Raw genomic sequence first — 20,095 nt, forward strand, 5'->3', positions numbered from 1 at the left:
GTTTGTTGTTGATATACATTAATCGCTTGCCTAAATGCATTAATTGTGCTTTAATAACAAGAATTCAAGCTTTACGTCTTTTTATTTTTATTTTGCAGGATTGTAAGAAAACATTTCCCACGGCATTGTGTATGGGGGGTTCTCTGGAAGCTATCAGACGATTACTGCACGGACGCGGTGAGAAGAAAGTTTCCTGTGGAACATGTTTGAAGTTTTAACTATTGTTTCTTGATATCATTTGCTTTTGACTTTTCAGTTCAAAAATTTCATATTAAACATATATTTTGAAAAAAAACACGATGCTTTTATTTTGATAGCATAATTGTTGTTAAAATTGGTCTTGGGCCTAACTCACACCCTAAAAGCTAGCTCATGAGGCGGAGGATTGCCCAAGCCTTATAAGGAGACCAAGGACCGTTTAATCCACCGATGTGGGACTCCAACACCCCCCGCACGCCTAGGACTGGACATCTGGAGTGTGGACAATATAAGATGGGGTCCCCAACATCAGAAACAAATTAATTGGGTGGGTCTGGCTCTGATATCATGTTAAAATTGGTCTTGGGCTTAACTCACACCCCAAAAGCTAGTTCATGAGGAGGAGGATTGCCCAAGCCTTATAAGAAGATCAAGGACCCTTTAACCCGCCGATGTGGGACTCCAACAATTGTTAAGGGAAATAGTGAAATTTTAATTAGAAATTCTAAATATGGAAATATATTTTGAAATTTTAAACATGTCTTACACACATAAGTTATGAAAATCATATTAGCTTGAAGCAGTTACTTCGTTGGACTTTTTGTCTCATTTTGGGTGTTGTATATCGTACCCCTGATAGTGTAGGGTTTCACTACTGCTGAATGCATTTGTCTAATAAATTATTTTTTAATAATGTAAGTGAAATGAAATTAGCCAATTATGGTACCTAAACTCAAAATGATTAAGATATGCAATCTCCTAGGAGAATAGCATGATAATAAGATGCAACGAACAACAAAAAAAATAGGATAGTTGAAGTGGAGGAGTATGGTATTGCTTGTGAAGTTGTGTTCGAATCCCATCCGAGGCAAAAAATTAGGTAGTTTTCGTTTCTGTGGATGGAGTTATTTGGTACTTGTGCTAGTTAGAGGGTACAAGTATCCTGTGAAATAGATGAAGTGTGTGCAAGTTGATTCGACATATTGTTATTAAGAATTAGAAGGAAAGAGATAAAGAAAGGACCAAATATGCATATCAAGTAGGGGTGTGCATTTGGTTTCTGGGTTTGGTTTTTATCATTCGGTTTTAGTTTTTGGTTTTGAAAAAGTGCAATTCTATCCGAACCAAAATAAATTTGATTTGGTTCGATTTATTCTCTTTTCGGTTTGATTATTCGGTTATGTCAATAATTAATAACATAATCAAAGTTACATTTGCATGCTTAAAAAAATAAAAATTATATACAAAGATATGTAATAATATTAAATTTGACAGCTAGTTCAGGTCGAGTCCTAACATCAAGTTATAGGATTAAACATCAATTATTTGACTGGTAGATTGAAGATTGTACAGGCTCCTAGGCCTCTTAAATATACTTTATAATATATGTCACTAGCAAAACTTCAAAACACAATATCTAAATTATTCTTAAAGATGTCCAATCATAAAATATAAACTAAATTTAATGAAAGTTCCAATGCAATTAACTCTGATTGAAAGTGGTAAACACAAACACACTCTCTCTCTCTCTCTATATATATATATATATATTTGTTTTTTTTTGTTTCTCGGTATTTATTTTTCTAAGTCGCCGTTAGGCCATGAGAATCTTTTCACTTTTTTACGGAAAATTATTTCACTTTTGTGAAAAAAGTGAAAAACAGTAGTGTTTAGTGTTTGGCCATGAGGATTCCAAATACAATTTGGAATTGTATTTGTAAAAGTGAAAACAAGTAAAACTTGTTTTCACTTTTTTCACTCCTACTTCTCTCACAAAATTTCAAAAACAACTTTAATTTATATTCATGGGCAAACGCAACTCCAATTCCAACTTGAACTCGGGAAATTATGATTTTCATGGCTAAACGGGGCCTTAATTCGAAACCAAACCAAAATAGCAATCCAAATTAAAATTCGGTTCAATTTGGATTTGTTTTTTGGTTTAATTTGAATAATGCACACCCCTATCAAGGACTTGAAAACCCAATATAAAGAAATGACCAGTTCTTGCACCCAGAGGTGTGGTCTAGTGGTCATTGAAGTGTGGTCTTGTGATCAATGAAGTGTGAAAGGTTTTGGGAGACCAAGGATCAACGATAAAGAACACTAGGTGATTCATTTCCAACTATCGAAGTCTTATGGGCAGTCTTATTGGCAAGAGTTATTTGGTACTTATACTAGTGAAGACACGAGATAGATTTATCTAGATGCAAGGAAGTAACCCTTTTTCCTATTATTTTTTTCATTTTTTGATATAAAGAAGCAATTCCTAGTTATGCTTTAATTGATCTTTTCCAAAGCCCTCAGCTTCACTTGGCCTTGTAACCTTTTTGGGCATCCTCTATTTGCTTTTAACTACATACATAATCATCTTGCATTTTCAAAAGATGAAAAAATGACATTACTCCATACGATTCTCCTTTATAAAGATAGATTTTATTCGTTCATTCATCTGTCACTTGGGAGTATGTTCTTAGAAGAAATTAGCCCGTCAACCAAAAATGATGCTTAAATCAACCTTGGCTCATACTGGAATTGAGCAATAATATTGACCATCCCGAACCATCTGATGAAATACTTATATTGTTCCATGAAGCTAGAGCATGATTATGGGCATACCTGTTGCTTTTCAGGTGGCATTGAGAAATTAATTATGATGGATACATCATGGGACATGGTAAAATTGTGTAAAGATGCTGAGCAGAAAATTCCAAATGATAATATTGAAACATCATATATTATTGGTGATGAAGAATATCTGCCCGTGAAAGAAAAGTATGTGTAACTCTGATGCTGTCCTTAATGAATGATTGGAATACCTTATTGACAGAGTAACATCCTTTTTTCATATTTTTATTTCAATGGGAAGTTCTGTTGATCTGGTCATTAGCTGCTTGGGACTACATTGGACAAATGATCTTCCTGGGGCAATGATACAGGTGCTTGCCGTATTTGCTTGAACGCAGACAGATCACATTTCCCTCTACTATTTAGTCGTTTTCCTATTTCATTCTTGAAGTCGAAATGATAATATCACCAAAGCACTTACTGTAACTGTACTTCTACCAGTGCAGATTGTCTTTAAAGCCAGATGGCCTATTCCTGGCAGCTATTCTTGGTGGAGAAACATTGAAGTGCTTCACTACCCTTATATTAAGTGCAGAGAGTCTTTATGTGTGTAGAACCTAATGTTTGTCATGTTATTGCTATTATCTTAGGGAGCTGCGGATAGCTTGCACTATTGCACAAATGGAGCGTGAAGGAGGCATCAGTCCGCGATTATCACCCTTGGCACAAGTATATTTTAGAGTTCTGGATTCACTCTGATTCTGAAAATTGTTTCATAGGTCTAGGATTTCTATATTTAATCAACAGTAGCAACAATTTCGAAGTCCTAGAGTAATGCATTTTTAACAGTCTTATATACAAGCTTTTATTATTTATAGAATCTTACAAAGGACACTTCTAGTTTCAGTTAGCATGGTGATCAATTTTGGCCACTTTATGTTTTGAAACTAAAGATACAGTGGACACTGTATCATGGACCCTTTTTTTTTTTTGGAAGAATAGGTCTTAGCGCTTAAGGACGACTGCAGTGTGCAAGGCACATTATTTTCTACTTACACGTTAAAAGCTCATGGTCTGCTGAACGATTACCTGCTTCTCTGGCAGTAACATGTCATTTCTTGTTATTTACCTTGTACTCCTCTTCCATCCTTGGGGAATGGGGAAACTTTTAAGGAGGCAGTTATATATCACAATCACAATGAACAATAGCAACATGAGCAAGAATCTTTCTAATTGTTATAAAGAGCATTGCCATCTGGGCAGTTGAAGACTCAACTATTACTTCATTGTTGGTTATTTAAGCTATAAGTTGATAAATATTATGTATTGTCCGTTAGATGAAGAAAAGCTTTCTGTGTGGAGAAACTTGCCAAAAAGAAAAAGCTTCATGTGAAAGAGCATATTAATTTTTTTTTGCAGGTGCGTGATGCTGGTAATCTCTTGACTCGGGCAGGCTTTACTCTTCCAGGGGTTGATGTTGATGAGTATACAGTTCGATATAGTAGTGGTAAGAGTTATGCTTCATGCGTTGGTTTCCAACCTCGTATTCGAGCAGACAGCCTGGCAGGAACTTCCTGTACATTGCCTGAATCATCTCTGGATGTTAATTAAGATTTCTACAGCACTGCCTTTATTGTGCCGCCTTGCTTTCCAGTTTTTTTCTTGTACAATTTTCTAGCTTTAATGTTTTTTATATCATATATATGAACATACTTTCTTCCAAGTGATGAACTTCTCTTTTCTTTTTCAGAGAAAGTTAACTGGCTTGTATTTGATAATAAAATCAGCACCCGGTTAATACTGATAACTGTATGTACAACTCAAAAAGAGTGATAGGACTTCTCTTGGAACTTTGTCGTAAGCCATCTCTAGATCAATGAACAACATATGTTGGTCTTTCTTCCTCTACCTAGTCTCCTCACAAGACATATGACTTCTGTGGTAGAACTTCCGGCATGAAACTGATTTCTTTCTCGGTAATGGACACATCCCTATCACCTTCTCCCAGTCTTTCATAGTGTGGCTTAGCAGCTTTATGGTTCTGCGAGATACATGCGCTTTCAGGCTATGTTGCTCGTACTCTTCTAAAATGCCAATAGGGTGCATGTTGTATACTTTAAAAAGTGTGCAATTTTGGAGGATCTGACATGGGTATGACAAACATTTTGGAAGATAAGATTGTCATTGGGCTCGCTAGAATTATTTAACAGCTAGTATCTTAGCTAACATCATCATTGGTGACCAAGAGGTCTGATCTTTCAGAGGACTAAACATTTACTTTTGTTGTTGAACATGTTATACAAAACAAAAAGCAAGAGTTTATCACTCGAATTTATTGAATTTATCATCAATAAAAGCTCGTACTGGGTCAAGTGATATATCCAGCAGGAGGGGGTTGGCTTAGTTTTGTAAGTCATCAATCTAAGCAGCTACTGCGTTCATACTGTTTTGCTTAGTTTGGAAGGAAGAAAGGTGCATCAACACCAGTGTTTAGGGAAGCGTGATGCGGAAAAAAGCGACAAGGCTCTGCATCACGCGTTATGCGATGCGACCGTATCATTGAAGTGAAACACAATTTAATAAAAAATACCTATAGAGCATTCAAATAGTAAGTTATAACAGAAAAGACCGTAACAACTATATAATCAACAATAAAGACAATATATTTAAGCAAAAGTTCTAATGAAACACCAACAAATCAGTTCAACAAAGCAAAACAAACCCAAAAAAGGAAGAAAAATCAAATGTAAATTAATAATGGTTCAATCTAAAACTCTTTTAGTTCATTAAGATTGTCCAATTCTTCTATTCCTTGAGTATCAACATAATGCTCATCATCTTCAACTTCCTCATCTCCTGTTGCAGTAGCAACTTCTTTTCCCTTATTTTATGAGCTTAAAGTACTACCCCTTAAACCATAACGACGCTCATCAACTCCACTTGGTCGTAGCTTCAATGGAGAAAGAGTTGTTGCAGTACAGCTTCAGTGGAGAAGAGAGAACGCAGGTAAAAACAAAACCCGTAAAAGTTTTAATCGGTCTTTTCTTAAACTTCTGACCCTTCTTTTTAATCTAGAAATTGCCCATAAAAAAAATTCACTTCCAACCCTTTTTTAATTTAAAAATTGCCCAAAAATAAAAAAAATCCATAATGCGATCGCATCGCATCACGCAACAGGGCTTGATGCACCCGCAATTCTCAGATTCCACATCAAAGATGCGACTCGCTGGGAGCCCGCATCGCATGATGCGGTCGCATATTAGAACACTGATCAACACTGGTACCCGGTCTGTCAAAAGGCTAAAGCCATATTTAGCCCCCTTGAAACTGCTACTGATATAAAAATATAAGGCTAAATCTGTAAGTGTCCTTGTTATTTCACTTCATCCACTCTCGCATTTGTTCTTATAATTTGAATCCAACCAATTTATTTTCCATATTTGAGTTTAAGATTATAATTTTTGAGAAAATATTTAGCCAATATGTACATTACTGGACGTGCCATGTTTGTTTTGAGGTCATAACTAGATATGCCCCCCCCCCTCCCTCCCCCCTTATTTATTATTCAGAGTAGTAATTTACTTTCTTGTATTTTGGATGTGGATAATCTTGCACATCTGCAAATTGCCATTGAGGAAGTATGAATTTCCACACTCATTGAATTACAGTCTTTATATTGAATTGAATAATCTTTCTTCTTTTTGCTTTTGTGGTAGCTTTGGAGTTGATAGAACATCTTCGTGCTATGGGCGAAACTAGTGCTCTACTGCAAAGGAGCAAGGTGGTTTTCTGCTGAAATTTCTTTATCTTTTCGACCCAATGAACAATCCAAATTGCTTCATTAATTGTCTTATTGATTTCATGAATTTTAATATCCATCTTCTCCATGGATTAGGTATTGAAGAAGGATACAGCCCTGGCCACAGCAGGTATTTATGAGTCAATGTTTGCAGCTGAAGATGGCACCATTCCAGCAACATTTCAGGTGATTTAAGAGGGACTAATGCTGAAAGTTGAATATTTTATATCAAATCGTTGCTAGGCTCTTGTCAATGGCCACAAATAGAATTAACTGAAACTAAGGCTGAGGAAGAAAAAAACATATACCCCTAAAGTTGTTTTTACTTAATTTCTGCCAGTCGCTGCTTCTTGTTCATTGATTGTAAATTCCTCCAAGATTCTACTTTTGTTATCCTCCAGGTTGCCAAACACTTTTCTGCTCGACCTTCTTATGTCCATCTTTAGAGGTCCGAAATCAGGAGTACCACTGTTCGCATATCCATCCCACCATCCTTCCACACTTTTCAGAAAACCTTCAGCCACATATTTTCAAACTAGTAAGTGCGACATGGCTTCCGATCCTTGCACTCCAGCATCAAAGGTTTGTGGTCTAAAAACGCTTTAGTCTAAAGTTTCTGCTTGATTTTACAAGGAGCTTCGTCCCATTTTATTGACATGAGAAACCTGTCAATGCTTTATTAACTTGGGAATTATTATCATCTCTAGACCTTGTGTAAATTTTGCCTTGTTGAAGAAGATTCACGAAGAGTCATCTCCTGTACAAATTCTCTATATCTTTCCTTTGCTCTTGTTTGTTGTTCTGCATCCGTTCCTTTCTTTCTCTTATCTATTGTTTTAATCACCCCTTAAACCCATGATAGATCCTCTAGACCACCTATTCTACCGATTCCAAGCTAAGTTGCCCGAACTCTTCATTTTTGCTGCCACATCCATGTCGACACAAGATGGGTGCGTGATACGTGTGGGATTGGGTCAACCCAAATTGGATACTTTGACCAGACATGGACAAATCTGGGGGAAAATTGAGATTTTGATTTCTCAAAATAAAAGATAAAGTAGATTTAAGACATGGGAAATGGCATACCTTCAATATTATAGTCCTTTTGCTTTTTGTCTCCTTATTAGTTTTTTCCTGTTGGTCAATTTTGTATATTCATGTTTCAGGCCAAATGGAGAGAAACTAAGAATTCAAGTGGTTGTGTTCTGAGGAAGACAATAGCACCAATCTGTAAAGAGAGTTGGTGGAAGGCCTTGAAAGACTTCCTTTTTCTTTTTCTTTTTTGAGGGAAGAAACAAAGAGCTTGAAAGAAGAAGTTAGGTCTTGGGGAAGACAACCTAGATGATCTTTCAAAATTTAGAGTATCTTTATAGCGTTATTTTATAATTTTGGGTTTTTAGCCGAATCCAGCAGGCCAGCACCCGTAACCATACGATCGCACCCCCGAATCTTAAACTCTAAATTTTACCGAATCCGACTCTCGAATTTGCGTCCGTGTCAGATACTTGTACCTGAGTTTGAGCAACTTAGATTCCAAGCATAAGTTCCTCTGTTGCACCGAAATCCCCATTTGAACTCTTTATTAGCACTCTTAAATAGGCATGATTTTATGAAGCTTCTTGAATTCTCATGCAGGACCATTGGCTTTCATCTCATAAAATAGTGATACCCCCTCAAATAAACTCCTTGATGGTTCTAATCACCCAATCTGTCCTTGTACAATCCAAATCTGCTCAATTAGCTGGTTGGTCCATTGTTCTACCTTTGTTTCCTTGAAGCACACCACGTCTGGTTTCCAATTATGAAGTGGCATTACCGGTCTTTGTTTATTTTGAATTCTTGTTTGCTTAATCCCCAGAATTTCCATGAAATTATTTTAATCTTCATTTGTATGAGACTATCCTCGTCCTATCCTTTTTTTTTCCGGAACTTCCCGCGTAGTTGATCCTGAATCCCAGCTGTTTAAGCTTGTCCGTCCCTTTTCTACTGTTAAGAGTCCCATATCGAAAAAGGTATGGGTAGTTAGTCTCGTTATATGGACTTGGACAATTCTCCCCTCATAAGCTAACTTTTTGATACAAGATTAACAAAGGACACACAAAACACACATCAAAATCAATCCACAAACCAAGGAAGCCGAGGACTTCAAATAATGACCCCTCTCGGATTCAACAACAACAAAATTACAATGTAATGAGGTGTTTTACCACTTGATTTCTAGCAGCAACCCAAACTATATCAGCAACAAGAGATTAAGAACAACAATATTACAACAACAAAGGTTCACAGGTTACACTAACAAGACAAGGAAACTGAAACTTCAACAAGATACAAGATAGACAGTTAGACAATTTGTAGGTATATTCTTGAAAACCCAAGAGCCTATTCCTCTCTTGGACCCTTAACACCACATACTACGAACACCTAACTCCTACGTTGACATAAGAGGGACTTTACCTCCTGTAAACACCAACGTATCAAGCCAACAATGCAAACACAAGTGAATCTTCACTTGCCTAGCCCTAGTTTCGGTTGGAGTCACTCTCAAGGCAGGGAGAGAACTTTGGAGTGTTACAATATTACAAGTCTTAAGAATGATGAACTAAGTGAATGAAAACCCTTAGTTGTTCTATTTATATTACATCACAAAATAAAAGGTGAAAAGACAAAAGTGCCCTTAATGACCCAATGACATTAAGTGCCTGTGTAGTGCATATTATGGGCGGCCTTGGAGCTTCTTTTACACTAAGACGTGTGCACTTGTTTGGATGCGTTCAACATGCTCAAAAAGTGTCCATCTACGAGGTCGTACTTGTATCATTCTCTCTATCTTGAGAGGAGTTTGACCTTAAACTCACAGCTTCATCAATCTCACGGCTTTTCCATAAAATCATCTCATTCTTGGCCTCGAAGCTTGGACACTTAACACCACATACTATGAACATCTAACTCCTACGTTAACACAAGAGGGACTTTACCTCCTCTAAACACCGTCTCAAGCCAACAATACAGACACAAGTGAATCTTCACTTGCCTAGCCCTAGTTTCAGTTGGAGTCACTCTCAAGACTTAGAGAGAACTTTGGAGTGTTACAATATTACAAGTCTTAGCAATGATGAACTAAGTGAATGAAAACCCTAAGTTGTTCTATTTATATTACATCACAAAATAAAAGGTGAAAAGACAAAAGTGCCCTTTAATGACCCAATGACATTAGGCGCCTATGTAGTGCACATCATGGGTGGCCTTGGAGCTTCTTTTACACTTAGACGCGTGCACTTCTTTGGTTGCGTTCAACATGCTCAAAAAATGTTCATCTACGAGGTCGTACTTGTATCATCCTCCCCATCTTAAGAGGAGTTTGAAATCAAACTCACAGCTTCATCAAACTCATGGCTTTTCCATAAAATCATCTCCTCATTCTCGGCCTCGAAGCTTGGATGCTTAGTCATGGGCTCCTTGAGATCATCAAGTGCCTTTTGGTGAGTAATCTGTCCGATATTCCCTTTAGGAAGTGCATGGTCATGTACCCGCACACAAGAAAAGGCAGTACTAGGCAAAATGCTAGTACCTACGTTAGTGAGAAGTAAAGGCTCCCCAAGGGTAAGCCCCACCTTGTCCCTTTGCTCCTTGGTTCCCTCCCCTTCTCCTCTACTCCCATTCTCGGTCTTCCCCTTTCTCTCCTTCTTCCTATTTTCCTCCAACTCTCTCACTTGTTGCATCGGTGAGAGAGGATGGAGTGTATACCGTTGGCCATGGTGCTCCAAAGTGTAGCTATTGGTTCATCCATTATGCATGGTAGCTCTATCGTATTGCCATGGTCTTTCCAACAATAGGTGGCACGCTTGTATAGGAATAACATCACCCAACACCTCGTCAAAGTAGTTGCCTACCTTGAACCGTATTACCACTTGTCGGTTTACCTTTAGCTCCCCACACTCATTCAACCATTGAAGGTTGTATGGGCTGGAATGACGGGTAGTGGGCATCCTCAATACATCAGCTAAGGTACTACTAACAATATTGGCACAACTACCTCCATCAACAATCATAGAGCACACAACTCCCTTAATAAGACATTTGGTGTTAAAAAGGTTTTCCCTTTGATTAGGAGCAACCAAAGCCTTATTAATCATGGCCTTCCTCACTGTAAAACATGGCAATTCAAGTTCACCATCACCTGGCCAAGCATCTTCCTCCTCACCCTTCTTAGGCCCCTCGGTTTCTACCCCTTTTCCATCTTGAGATTGTTCATCAATCTCCTTCGGTTCAAGTCCAACCTCCTCCTTAAGAAAGTATAATTTCCCCTCCTTTAGAATCACATTCCTCCTATTCGGACACTTACTAGCCTTGTGTCCCCAACCTTGGCATTTAAAACATTGATAACCCTTAGAATTAGGAAAGGAAAGTGGTTTACTTGGAGGGTGCCTTTGGTGAGCCTTGTTCTCGGCTTGGGCAGCCTTGATCTCGGATTGTTCCACATTGGATGAGTCATTCTTGTCTTTGTACCAACTCGAGGGTGATTGCCCTTTAAGCTTGTGCCCCGGTTTCTCCCGTAACTCTCTTTCAACCTCCAAGGCGACCTGGAAGATGGCATCGAGGGTGTCGAACTTGTGAAGCGTCAACCATGAGGCAATATCCCTATTCAATCCCACTTTGAATCGAATGATGTCGTGACTTACTTGCTCCCCTCTATGATCAAGTTTCAGGATGAGTTATTGGAACTCATCGTATTAAGCCACGACGCTCTTGTTCCCTTGCCTCAAGTTATACAATTTGGCAAGGAGTTCTTGATAGTATCTTTCGGGTAGGTACCTTTGTCTCATGAGGTACCCTAACCGAAACCAAGGAGGGGGCTGCCCCTCCACCAAAACATTGCCAAAACGCTTAACGTATTCCCACCATGTAGTAGCATAACCCTCAAAGTGAGCAATTGCGTAGCAACTCTTCTTCTCCTCGGTAAGATCATTCACTTGGAAGACCCTCTCACATGCGGATTCCCATGCAAGAAACTCTTTGGGATCACTCTCTTCCTTGAAGATTGGAAGTCCCATTTTGATGGTATTTAGCCCTACGTCACGGTTTTGGTGCCCTTGTTGGTTCCAATGACCAACTCTTTCTTCCCGGCCATGAACTTCCCTTGGATCGACATGCCTACCCCTTATCTCTTCCCCTCTCATGTAAGCATCTCATGTACCCCTCATGTTGTTCCCTCTTCCCGTATCCCTCTACATGGACGGGTCTATTTGGGTTAAGTGGAGCTTGTAGTGGCGGGATTGGATTTGGTGGATAGTGAGGTCTTTGGTTAAGTGGAGTTTGGATTGGAGGGCTCGGGTTTTGGGTTGGCATTTGGGTTCAAGTCCTTCTTGTTGGACTTGGTGTAATGGAGGGTGGATTGGCCTCTCATGGTCTCGGCTTTGGGAATAAAGTGTGGGCTGGTTTGTGACATTGGATGGTTGTCTCGGGGATGGAACATTTGGTGCAAGGCCTTGGGGGTAATGATCGGTGAAATGTTTTGAGGGGTAGAAGGTTGGCTTCTTTGGCTTTCCACACGTTCTAATCTCCCATCCATAGTCGACATCTCACCCTTGACCGGATCCATGTCCGAGTTTAAATTTTAAATACCCATATTCACTCTAGCAATGTCACGGGATATGGCCTCAAGACGAGCCGATATAGTATTAATGGCATTATAGTCCATTGTTTGAACATTTGAAGCCTTGGGTTCCATTGTGGTTGTACAGAGGAATAATCCTTTTAAGTTACGGTCCAACAGGACACCAAACCAGTTCACAGCATCACACACAACAATACAACACCAAACCTACAAAACAAAACACACGTTAGTTCAAACAACCTTACTAGCCTCTCGCACACGTTGTGGCTCTCACTTGATGTCACAAATGTTTGCACGTCGGCTTGTAACTCGTGGTGAGTTGAAGAGTAAGTCTACTCCTTAGTCGGAATAGATTCTTTGTTTTACGACTTAAGGAGGTAATGCACGAACTTGAACCAAAAAGTACAACGAGTTAAAACGACAAAAAAGCACAAAAGAAAAGTAGACGCCAATAATGGATTCGAAGGACTAATTGACAACCTAGTAGGAATTTACTAGCTTGTAATTAGTTCTAGGATCAACTAATGAAACCAAGAACGAACAATTAGAAACTAGAAAATTCAAATTTGAGCTTAATATTGATGGTGAACAGTAACTATGATGGTGTGGCAACATGCTATTGGTCACGGTCCCACACAAAATTTAGTCATCAACTTGAAGTTTAGTCTTTACACAATCTTAGAATGGATGACAATCAATATTGGAGGAAAACACAAGTCTTGCACTCTTTTTTTTCAAATTCGACTCAAAATGGTGATATTTGACTTGTACTAGTCCCACAAAACAAGGTCCTTGAAAGATGGAAAAGTTGTTGGAAAGTTGATGTCAAGTCTATATGAGTGATGTATCAAGTCTTTCACCAACAAATTCTACAACTTTATCTTATAACCTTTTGGATCTATTTCACACTTTATATTGGTTAAGATATGAGGAGGTGAAGAACAATATGAACACAACAACTTTCAAGAACACTTCAACAACATGCCAACAACGTCCACTCCAATCTTCACAACAAGGGACACACACGGCCAACTCCAATGTTCACAACTACAATGTCAATATTACAAGCTCAACTTTAGATCTAGACACCCTTTGTGTTAGTGAGAAAGAAACCAACACAAGAAACACACTAGACAAACAAAAAGATTACTAGATCTAGACACACAACAAGTCTCGGCCAAGACAACAACAATACACTCTTCTCCGCCAAGAACTAAAAAACTCAAGAGCACTTTTTTTTTTTTAAATTTTCTAACAAGCAAGCCCAAGATTGATCTTGTAGGAACAAGATCAAGCCTTGCTTTGATTCCAAATGATACAAGATTAACAAAGGACACACAAAACACACATCAAAATCAATCCACAAGCCAAGGAAGCCGAGGACCTCAAATGATGATCCTTCTCGGATTCAACAACAAGAAGAAGATTACAATGTAATGAGGTGTTTTAACACTTGATTTCCAGCAGCAACCCAAACTATATTAGCAACAAGAGATTAAGAGCAACAATATTACAACAACAAGGGTTCATGGGTTACACTAACAAGACAAGGAAACCGAAACTACAACAAGATACAAGATAGACAGTTAGACAATTTGTAGGTATATTCTTAAAAACCCAAGAGCCTATTCCACTCTTGGACCCTTAACACCACATACTACGAACACCTAACTCCTACGTTGACACAAGAGAGACTTTACCTCCTCTAAACACCAACGTCTCAAGCCAACAATGCAAACACAAGTGAATCTTCACTTGCGTAGCCCTAGTTTCGGTTGGAGTCACTCTTAAGACTTAGAGAGAACTTTGGAGTGTTACAATTTTACAAGTCTTAACAATGATGAACTAAGTGAATGGACACCCTAAGTTGTTCTAGTTATAGTACATCACAAAATAAAAGGTGAAAAGACAAAAGTGCCCTTTAATGACCCAATGACATTAGGTGCCTATGTAGTGCACATCGTGGGCGGCCTTGGAGCTTCTTTTACACTTACACGCATGCACTTCTTTGGTTGCGTTCAACATGCTCAAAAAATTTCCATCTACGAGGTCATATTTGTATCACTTTTGGAGTTGAGTTAGGCTCAAGATCCATTCTTCACATGGTATCATAGTTAGGTCCATCCCAATTCTCTGTTCACCGATGTTGGGCCCCCATATTATATTGTTCACGCTCTAATTAACGAGGCTTGGCTTGTGGTGGAGTGTTAAGTCCCACATCGGAAAAGGTATGGGTGATTGGTGTCCTTTTATGGACTTGTGCGTTCCTCCCCTTATGAGCCAGCCTTTGAGGTTAAGTTAGACCTGAGGTTAAGTTAGACCTAAGATTCATTCTTTACAGGGTATCAGAGCTTTGGTGAGAAACTTTAGGAAAAGTAAACACAATTATGGTAATACTTTTAACTTTCCTTCAATGTAAAATTAAAACTCAAATTTGGTAAGAAAATTAGGACAAAAACCCTAACAAATTTCTTCTTTTTGGCTTGATTTTCTTGACAAAACTTGATCCACCTTCTTCACATGCATGATCTTCGTTCTTCATCATTCTTGCTAAGGTTGCTTATCGGTTGGATAATTATGCTTAGCGGTTCAGCTTATTGGTTATCGGTTTTTAAATATACTAATCCACTAGCCACCCAATAAGATAATGGTTGATTCGGTACGGACAATTATCGGATGGTGTAACAGATAAATTTAAGAGAGAATAAAATATCGAACAATTATTGGTAGTTCCTTCGTTTCTTCACCGACTAATTTGTTTGTATACTATGATTGATCTATTTATCAATCTTTTAGGCTTCTTGAGTTTTTATTTGAATTCTTATGTTTTATATCAAACTTTGTAAAGGAAACATTTGGGTTGTTTCATTTTTATTGCGGGCCCTTATGTTGTCAAGTATAGTTTATATTTTGGTTTAAGAATTAATTTTTGATTTTCTGTACATTTTGGGTTGTCTGACTGCACTTTATGGTTAGATGTCACAAGAAGTGGAATGTTATTTTCGAAACTAAGAAGTGAATAGAATAATAAATGGAGTTTTATATGTTGGATTGACAAAAGATACTTATATATCTAGGGGTAAAAATATAATTATAATAATTTTTAATGGGTTAACGGTTTACCCGATAAGAAAATTGAGTAATCCGTTCCCGCACCAATAAGCCATTAATTATAAAATTTTGATCCGTTCTCCAACCATTAATCCGATAATCCATTACCAATTAGCCAATAAACTAATTTTGTAGTTGGATTAACGGTTACGGTTCGGTTTTGAACAACTCTAATTCTTGCCATGGTTAAAAATAAGGTTTAAAGTATCATGGTTTAAAATTGATATTTTGTTTTTATTTTTAAAGATGCAGCAACATGAATGTTGAAAATATGATTGAAACTTCTTCACATGTAGTTGGACAAAAATCTTCATTATCATCAAATTGCTTGCTACTATACCTGAAATCATTTTGACCGTCTTCAACCTCGTTTAATCAAACCATTGAACCTTTGAACTATAGACTCTAATGCCAATGGTTGGATTCAAAATTGGTAGGGCGTCATGTAGAAGCTTGTAGTTGCAAACCATGAATGCGATAATTCAGAGGACACAATTTTTAACCATGACATTGTGAATCTTATTTTTGACCATGACAAAAAGCAATGATGAAAATTATATGAAGAACGAAGATAATGCATGGGAAGAAGGCGAATCAAGTTCTGCCAAGAAAATCAAGCCAAAAAGAGGAGATTTGTTAGGGTTTTTATCGTGATTTTCTTACCAAATTTGAGTTTTAATTTCTATTGAAGGAAAGTTAAAGTATTACCGTAATTGCTTTTACTTTTTTCTGAAAGGAAAATATAATTCTCTTCCTTATTTGGCTAACTCTTCCATAATTTTTTTGAAGAATAGATTTTGGGCCGAACTCAACCCCGTTAGGCCAAGATCCATTCTTCACATGGTATCAGAGTCAAGCCCATTCCATTTATTTGTTCACCGATGTTGGGTCCTCATATTATATTCTCCATGCTCCAGTTAACTAGGCCTAGGCCTGGGCGTGCAGGGGAGTGCTAAGAGTCCCACATCGGAAAAGGTATGGGCAGTTAATCTCCTTATATAGACTTGGGCAATCCTCCCCTCATAAGCTAGCTTTTGGGGTCAAGTTAGGCCCAAGATCCATTCGTCACATCTACAATCTCTGTTCGGTGTTCTTATGCCAATCTGCTGTTGTTTCAAAGCTTTTATTGCATCCAGTTTCATGAATAGTGCGAGGGCTTCATTCTCGCACCATTTGAAGTAATTCCCAGCTGCTTTCTACTTTTAAATATGTTTCTCCTGATCCACCTGTAACCCTCTTCACAGTATCCGTTACTGGTAGAATCCAAATCGTGCCATTGCCGTAGGAGAGTTTAATTTGGAATCAGTGAGGATCTTTCTCCCTCTGGAAACTGCTGGTATCTCCACATCTGTATGTAGTGGGGGTCATTTAGAGGTATAGCTGCCTGAACCATTTTGTTATTGAATATCCTCTTGCATGAGTTGTTTAGATTCCAGCTGCGTTGGGACCTCCACTAAAGATGTTGGTAGTGCCTGTTCTTAGGAAATCGAGAAAGTAGCTTCTAGCCTCAAATTAGTCTGGATCTCCATTTGAACTGGGTCTGGATCCGTCTTCAATTTGAGAAATTCTTATTAAAATCAGTAATACATTAATCTAGGAGTCCGAACACAGTAGAATAGAAGTTCCTTTTTCTCCTCCAAGTCCTTTTTGGGCCTCTTTTTGTTGTACAATCTATCGGTCTTAAAGAAGTCGCTCATCCCCCCTCATATGGCTCATTGCTTTGAGTATCAATCTTGTGTAACCCACCTTTTGATTTTATTCTACTGGACGGGGTAACTGATTTGAGTAATAGATAGAATAGACTGCTTTATTGACGTGTGCTGGGCTTAAATGTCATCTTTTCTCACTTCCCGTTGTGCACTTCCCCTAAAGGTTCTTCCCCCTCAGAATTCCTCATGCATATCTCCGGTTTCTGGTTTTCTGCCAAGTTCATACCAGCTTTGGAAATTTTATTTGGGACTTGAACTCAAACACCACCACTCTACCTTAATGGTGGTCTTTCTCTGTACTTTGATTCATAGCCTAGCCCAGTGAAGATGTGTTCTATGTTTTGTCTCTTCTAAAACTCCGAGCAAGCCTCCACATTTGTTGCTAATAGCCCTAAAATTCTGGTCCGCCCAAGCAGATAGTAACCCCTGCAATCTGATTCACCTCTTTGCTGGACTTTACGGGTTAGTTTCTAGTTCAATCTGTTGCGACCACCTCTGGAGTTCCAGTCTTCTTCATTTCCAGAACCATTCTCCTATTTTGATTCTTCACGTGCTTCGACCTTTGATGGGAACTATCAGAGAAGATATTGATTCTCCATTTCTAAAACTTTGATCGTTGCCGGTACCTCCATAAATTTTGGGACCACTTTTGAGTGACTGTTACTTCAGGGAGTGCTGTAAAGGTCTTAACTGAAGTGATCTGCTAAGCATCTCACCGGAAATCCATTTTGCGCTCGTATTTCAGTTTCAACGACTAAAGTACTATTTAGATCTGGGGGTGCCTCAGCCATTTCCGAACCCTCCCATGGCCAGCTCTGGCTTGTGGAAACTTTTGAATATGATCTTTGGTTTGCTGTACCTTTTTCTATAAACCTCGGAATCTTATCTGCATATTGGGAATGCCCTGCATCTGTATTGATCTCCGGTTTGACATTTTGCTGATATTCTCTTCCCAGCCATGATTTGATCATGACAAACCGAAATATGTTGAAGTTCTGAAAACCCCCAACTATATGCAGCTGGACCTTCATTTTTGACACACCATACCTTCTTGCTTGGATGCTTTCTTCAAGACGTTGTCTTCATACTTAGATTCTGCTGGAGAATTCTTCTTCTCTCCATATCATGTACCAGTTCTTGCATTTCTCGCTGATGTACAAAACTTTGAAGGGTTTTACCGGCTAGAAAGATCAATCATCATTTTTTGCATTTGTCTCGAAATTCTCTTGGCTAGGTAGCCCAGGTTTAGCTGTGATTGTGCTTTAAAAATACGTCCAGGTTTTGTAGAAGTACTACTCACAAAGTTGAGAGGCTATGTATTCTTCCGGCTAAGCTTATTTATATTACTAGTTTTTATGTTGATCTACTAGCTCTTTCTATATTCTAAATACCCTTTCCTTATGATAGCTTTCGAGATGCTATATATTCTTCGTGTCCTCTGCGATATCATACATTCTCAAGAACAATTTGATTTCTTAGCTCCTGTCCATCAACCTTTTGTGGGATATGTATTAGATGATCATATGTGCAAGGAGGGATTGCCACTTTCCTTCCAGCACCAAGTGCTAGAAGCAGGTGATGAAAAACATAAATAAGCAAGTTTCTAGAAAATGTCATTTCATATTGAATAATAACAACGATGTTTTGACACGATAGAAGCAAGTGCAGTACAACGCAAAAATGACCTTAAAGATGTGTTAAGCTGAATTGAGAGTTTAACCAGTTCTTCTGGAGTGACACAGCTGAATTCTTTCTTAGTGAATAGGATCAAGACTTACAAATAAATGAAGTAATTTTCACTAAATTGTTAAGTGGCTACATTGTGATCTGTTGGGTTTGGTTAACTGTTACGTCTTTTTATTGGCTATGTTTGTAACCTGATTGTGTTTTCAGATAATATACATGACTGGATGGAGGGAACACTATTCTCAACAGAGACCAAGTAGGAGGGGCTCAGCCAGTGTCTCATTCCAGGATCTCCAAAAGCAATTTGGCAGTGATGGTAGCTGCTGACTTACTCTCAACGTTCTTTATCAATACATTTCTAAACCTGTTATCTGGTTCTTCCCAGCAGCTATGAAATAGAAGAATGGAAACTCCTGTAATTTAGAATACTCTTTCACACATAATAGTTTCATAAGCGTCTTTCGTTACATCATAATCCTGCAAACTTAAAGGCAATGATCATAACTTTCAGTAGAGCTATCGCGTACCTCAACCCATTAGTGTACAAATGATCTAATCCGCTGGTCATTTGTTTGACATTTGATCAACTTGATTAGTTTGTATATAGTCATATCTGTCACTTTTCTCCATCGTATCAGTTCAACCCCAAGTCACTTTCATTTCAAAGTTGAGAATTTGGGTGGTTTCAAGTCACCACTCAACTAGGAAATAACTAAGGAGGTATTTGGGTAAGAATAAAAGTGCTTTTAAGTACTTATTTTAAGTTGAAAAGGTACAAAAGATGGGAACCCCCAACTTAGGAATTTTAGCTTAAAAGCTACTTATAATAAGCCAATTCAAACATCCCCTAAACCAAGTAAGTAATCTACGAACAGAAGATTCATAAGAGGGATACATGCAGATGAAAGAGTGTCAGGGATACTATAGAGTGACGTGAAAAGGAAGGAAAAGGCTGTATTTTAAAAATGAACTCTTAATTAAGGAGTATTTTCTTACTATTTGTAACTCTTTTTCCTAGATTTTTAGGACTTCGAAGGATATCTCAGACGTTCTGCTTTTATTTCTCTTTTTAATTTAACACTTCGGTGGATTCTTTGTGATATATATATAGGCCAACTTTCTCAGGTTCAATATGTATATTTAGTTCCAAATTGATCACCGCTTCTAAAACTAGTTTTTGTACTACACTAGAAGGCACATAACTGAACTGGCAAGGACAAGTTCTTGAACTTCTATAAGTGGCACACCAGAAATTAATTTTTCCTCTTTCTAGCCATTACTAAGGTTCAAACTACTAGGGTATATTGATGATCCCCACTTCCAGTCTGCTTACTGTGAAATGATTTTAGAGCCCTTGTGAAAATATTAGCTATCTATCTATATTTTAGTTTAACAAAAGATTATAGT

At 38.1% G+C, this 20,095-nt stretch overlaps 1 protein-coding gene across 2 annotated transcripts; it reads left to right on the plus strand.

Moving 5' to 3' along the window:
* Positions 1-98: 98 nt before the first annotated feature.
* LOC107846078 (putative methyltransferase At1g22800, mitochondrial) lies at positions 99-19,203 on the plus strand (the record flags this gene model as incomplete). Of its 2 annotated transcripts, XR_007043479.1 has the most annotated exon segments (10): positions 99-177; positions 2,832-2,973; positions 3,068-3,137; positions 3,268-3,332; positions 3,417-3,495; positions 4,186-4,273; positions 6,483-6,547; positions 6,662-6,751; positions 6,967-7,147; positions 18,896-19,032. XR_007043479.1 is itself a non-coding variant. In XM_047394399.1 (9 exon segments), coding segments are annotated over 9 exon segments (798 nt in total), but the record flags the coding sequence as incomplete, so codon positions are not given.
* Between the last annotated feature and the right edge of the window lie 892 nt (positions 19,204-20,095).

Source organism: Capsicum annuum, chromosome 8 (genome assembly GCF_002878395.1).
Source record: "Capsicum annuum cultivar UCD-10X-F1 chromosome 8, UCD10Xv1.1, whole genome shotgun sequence".
Classification (NCBI taxonomy): Eukaryota; Viridiplantae; Streptophyta; class Magnoliopsida; order Solanales; family Solanaceae; genus Capsicum; species Capsicum annuum.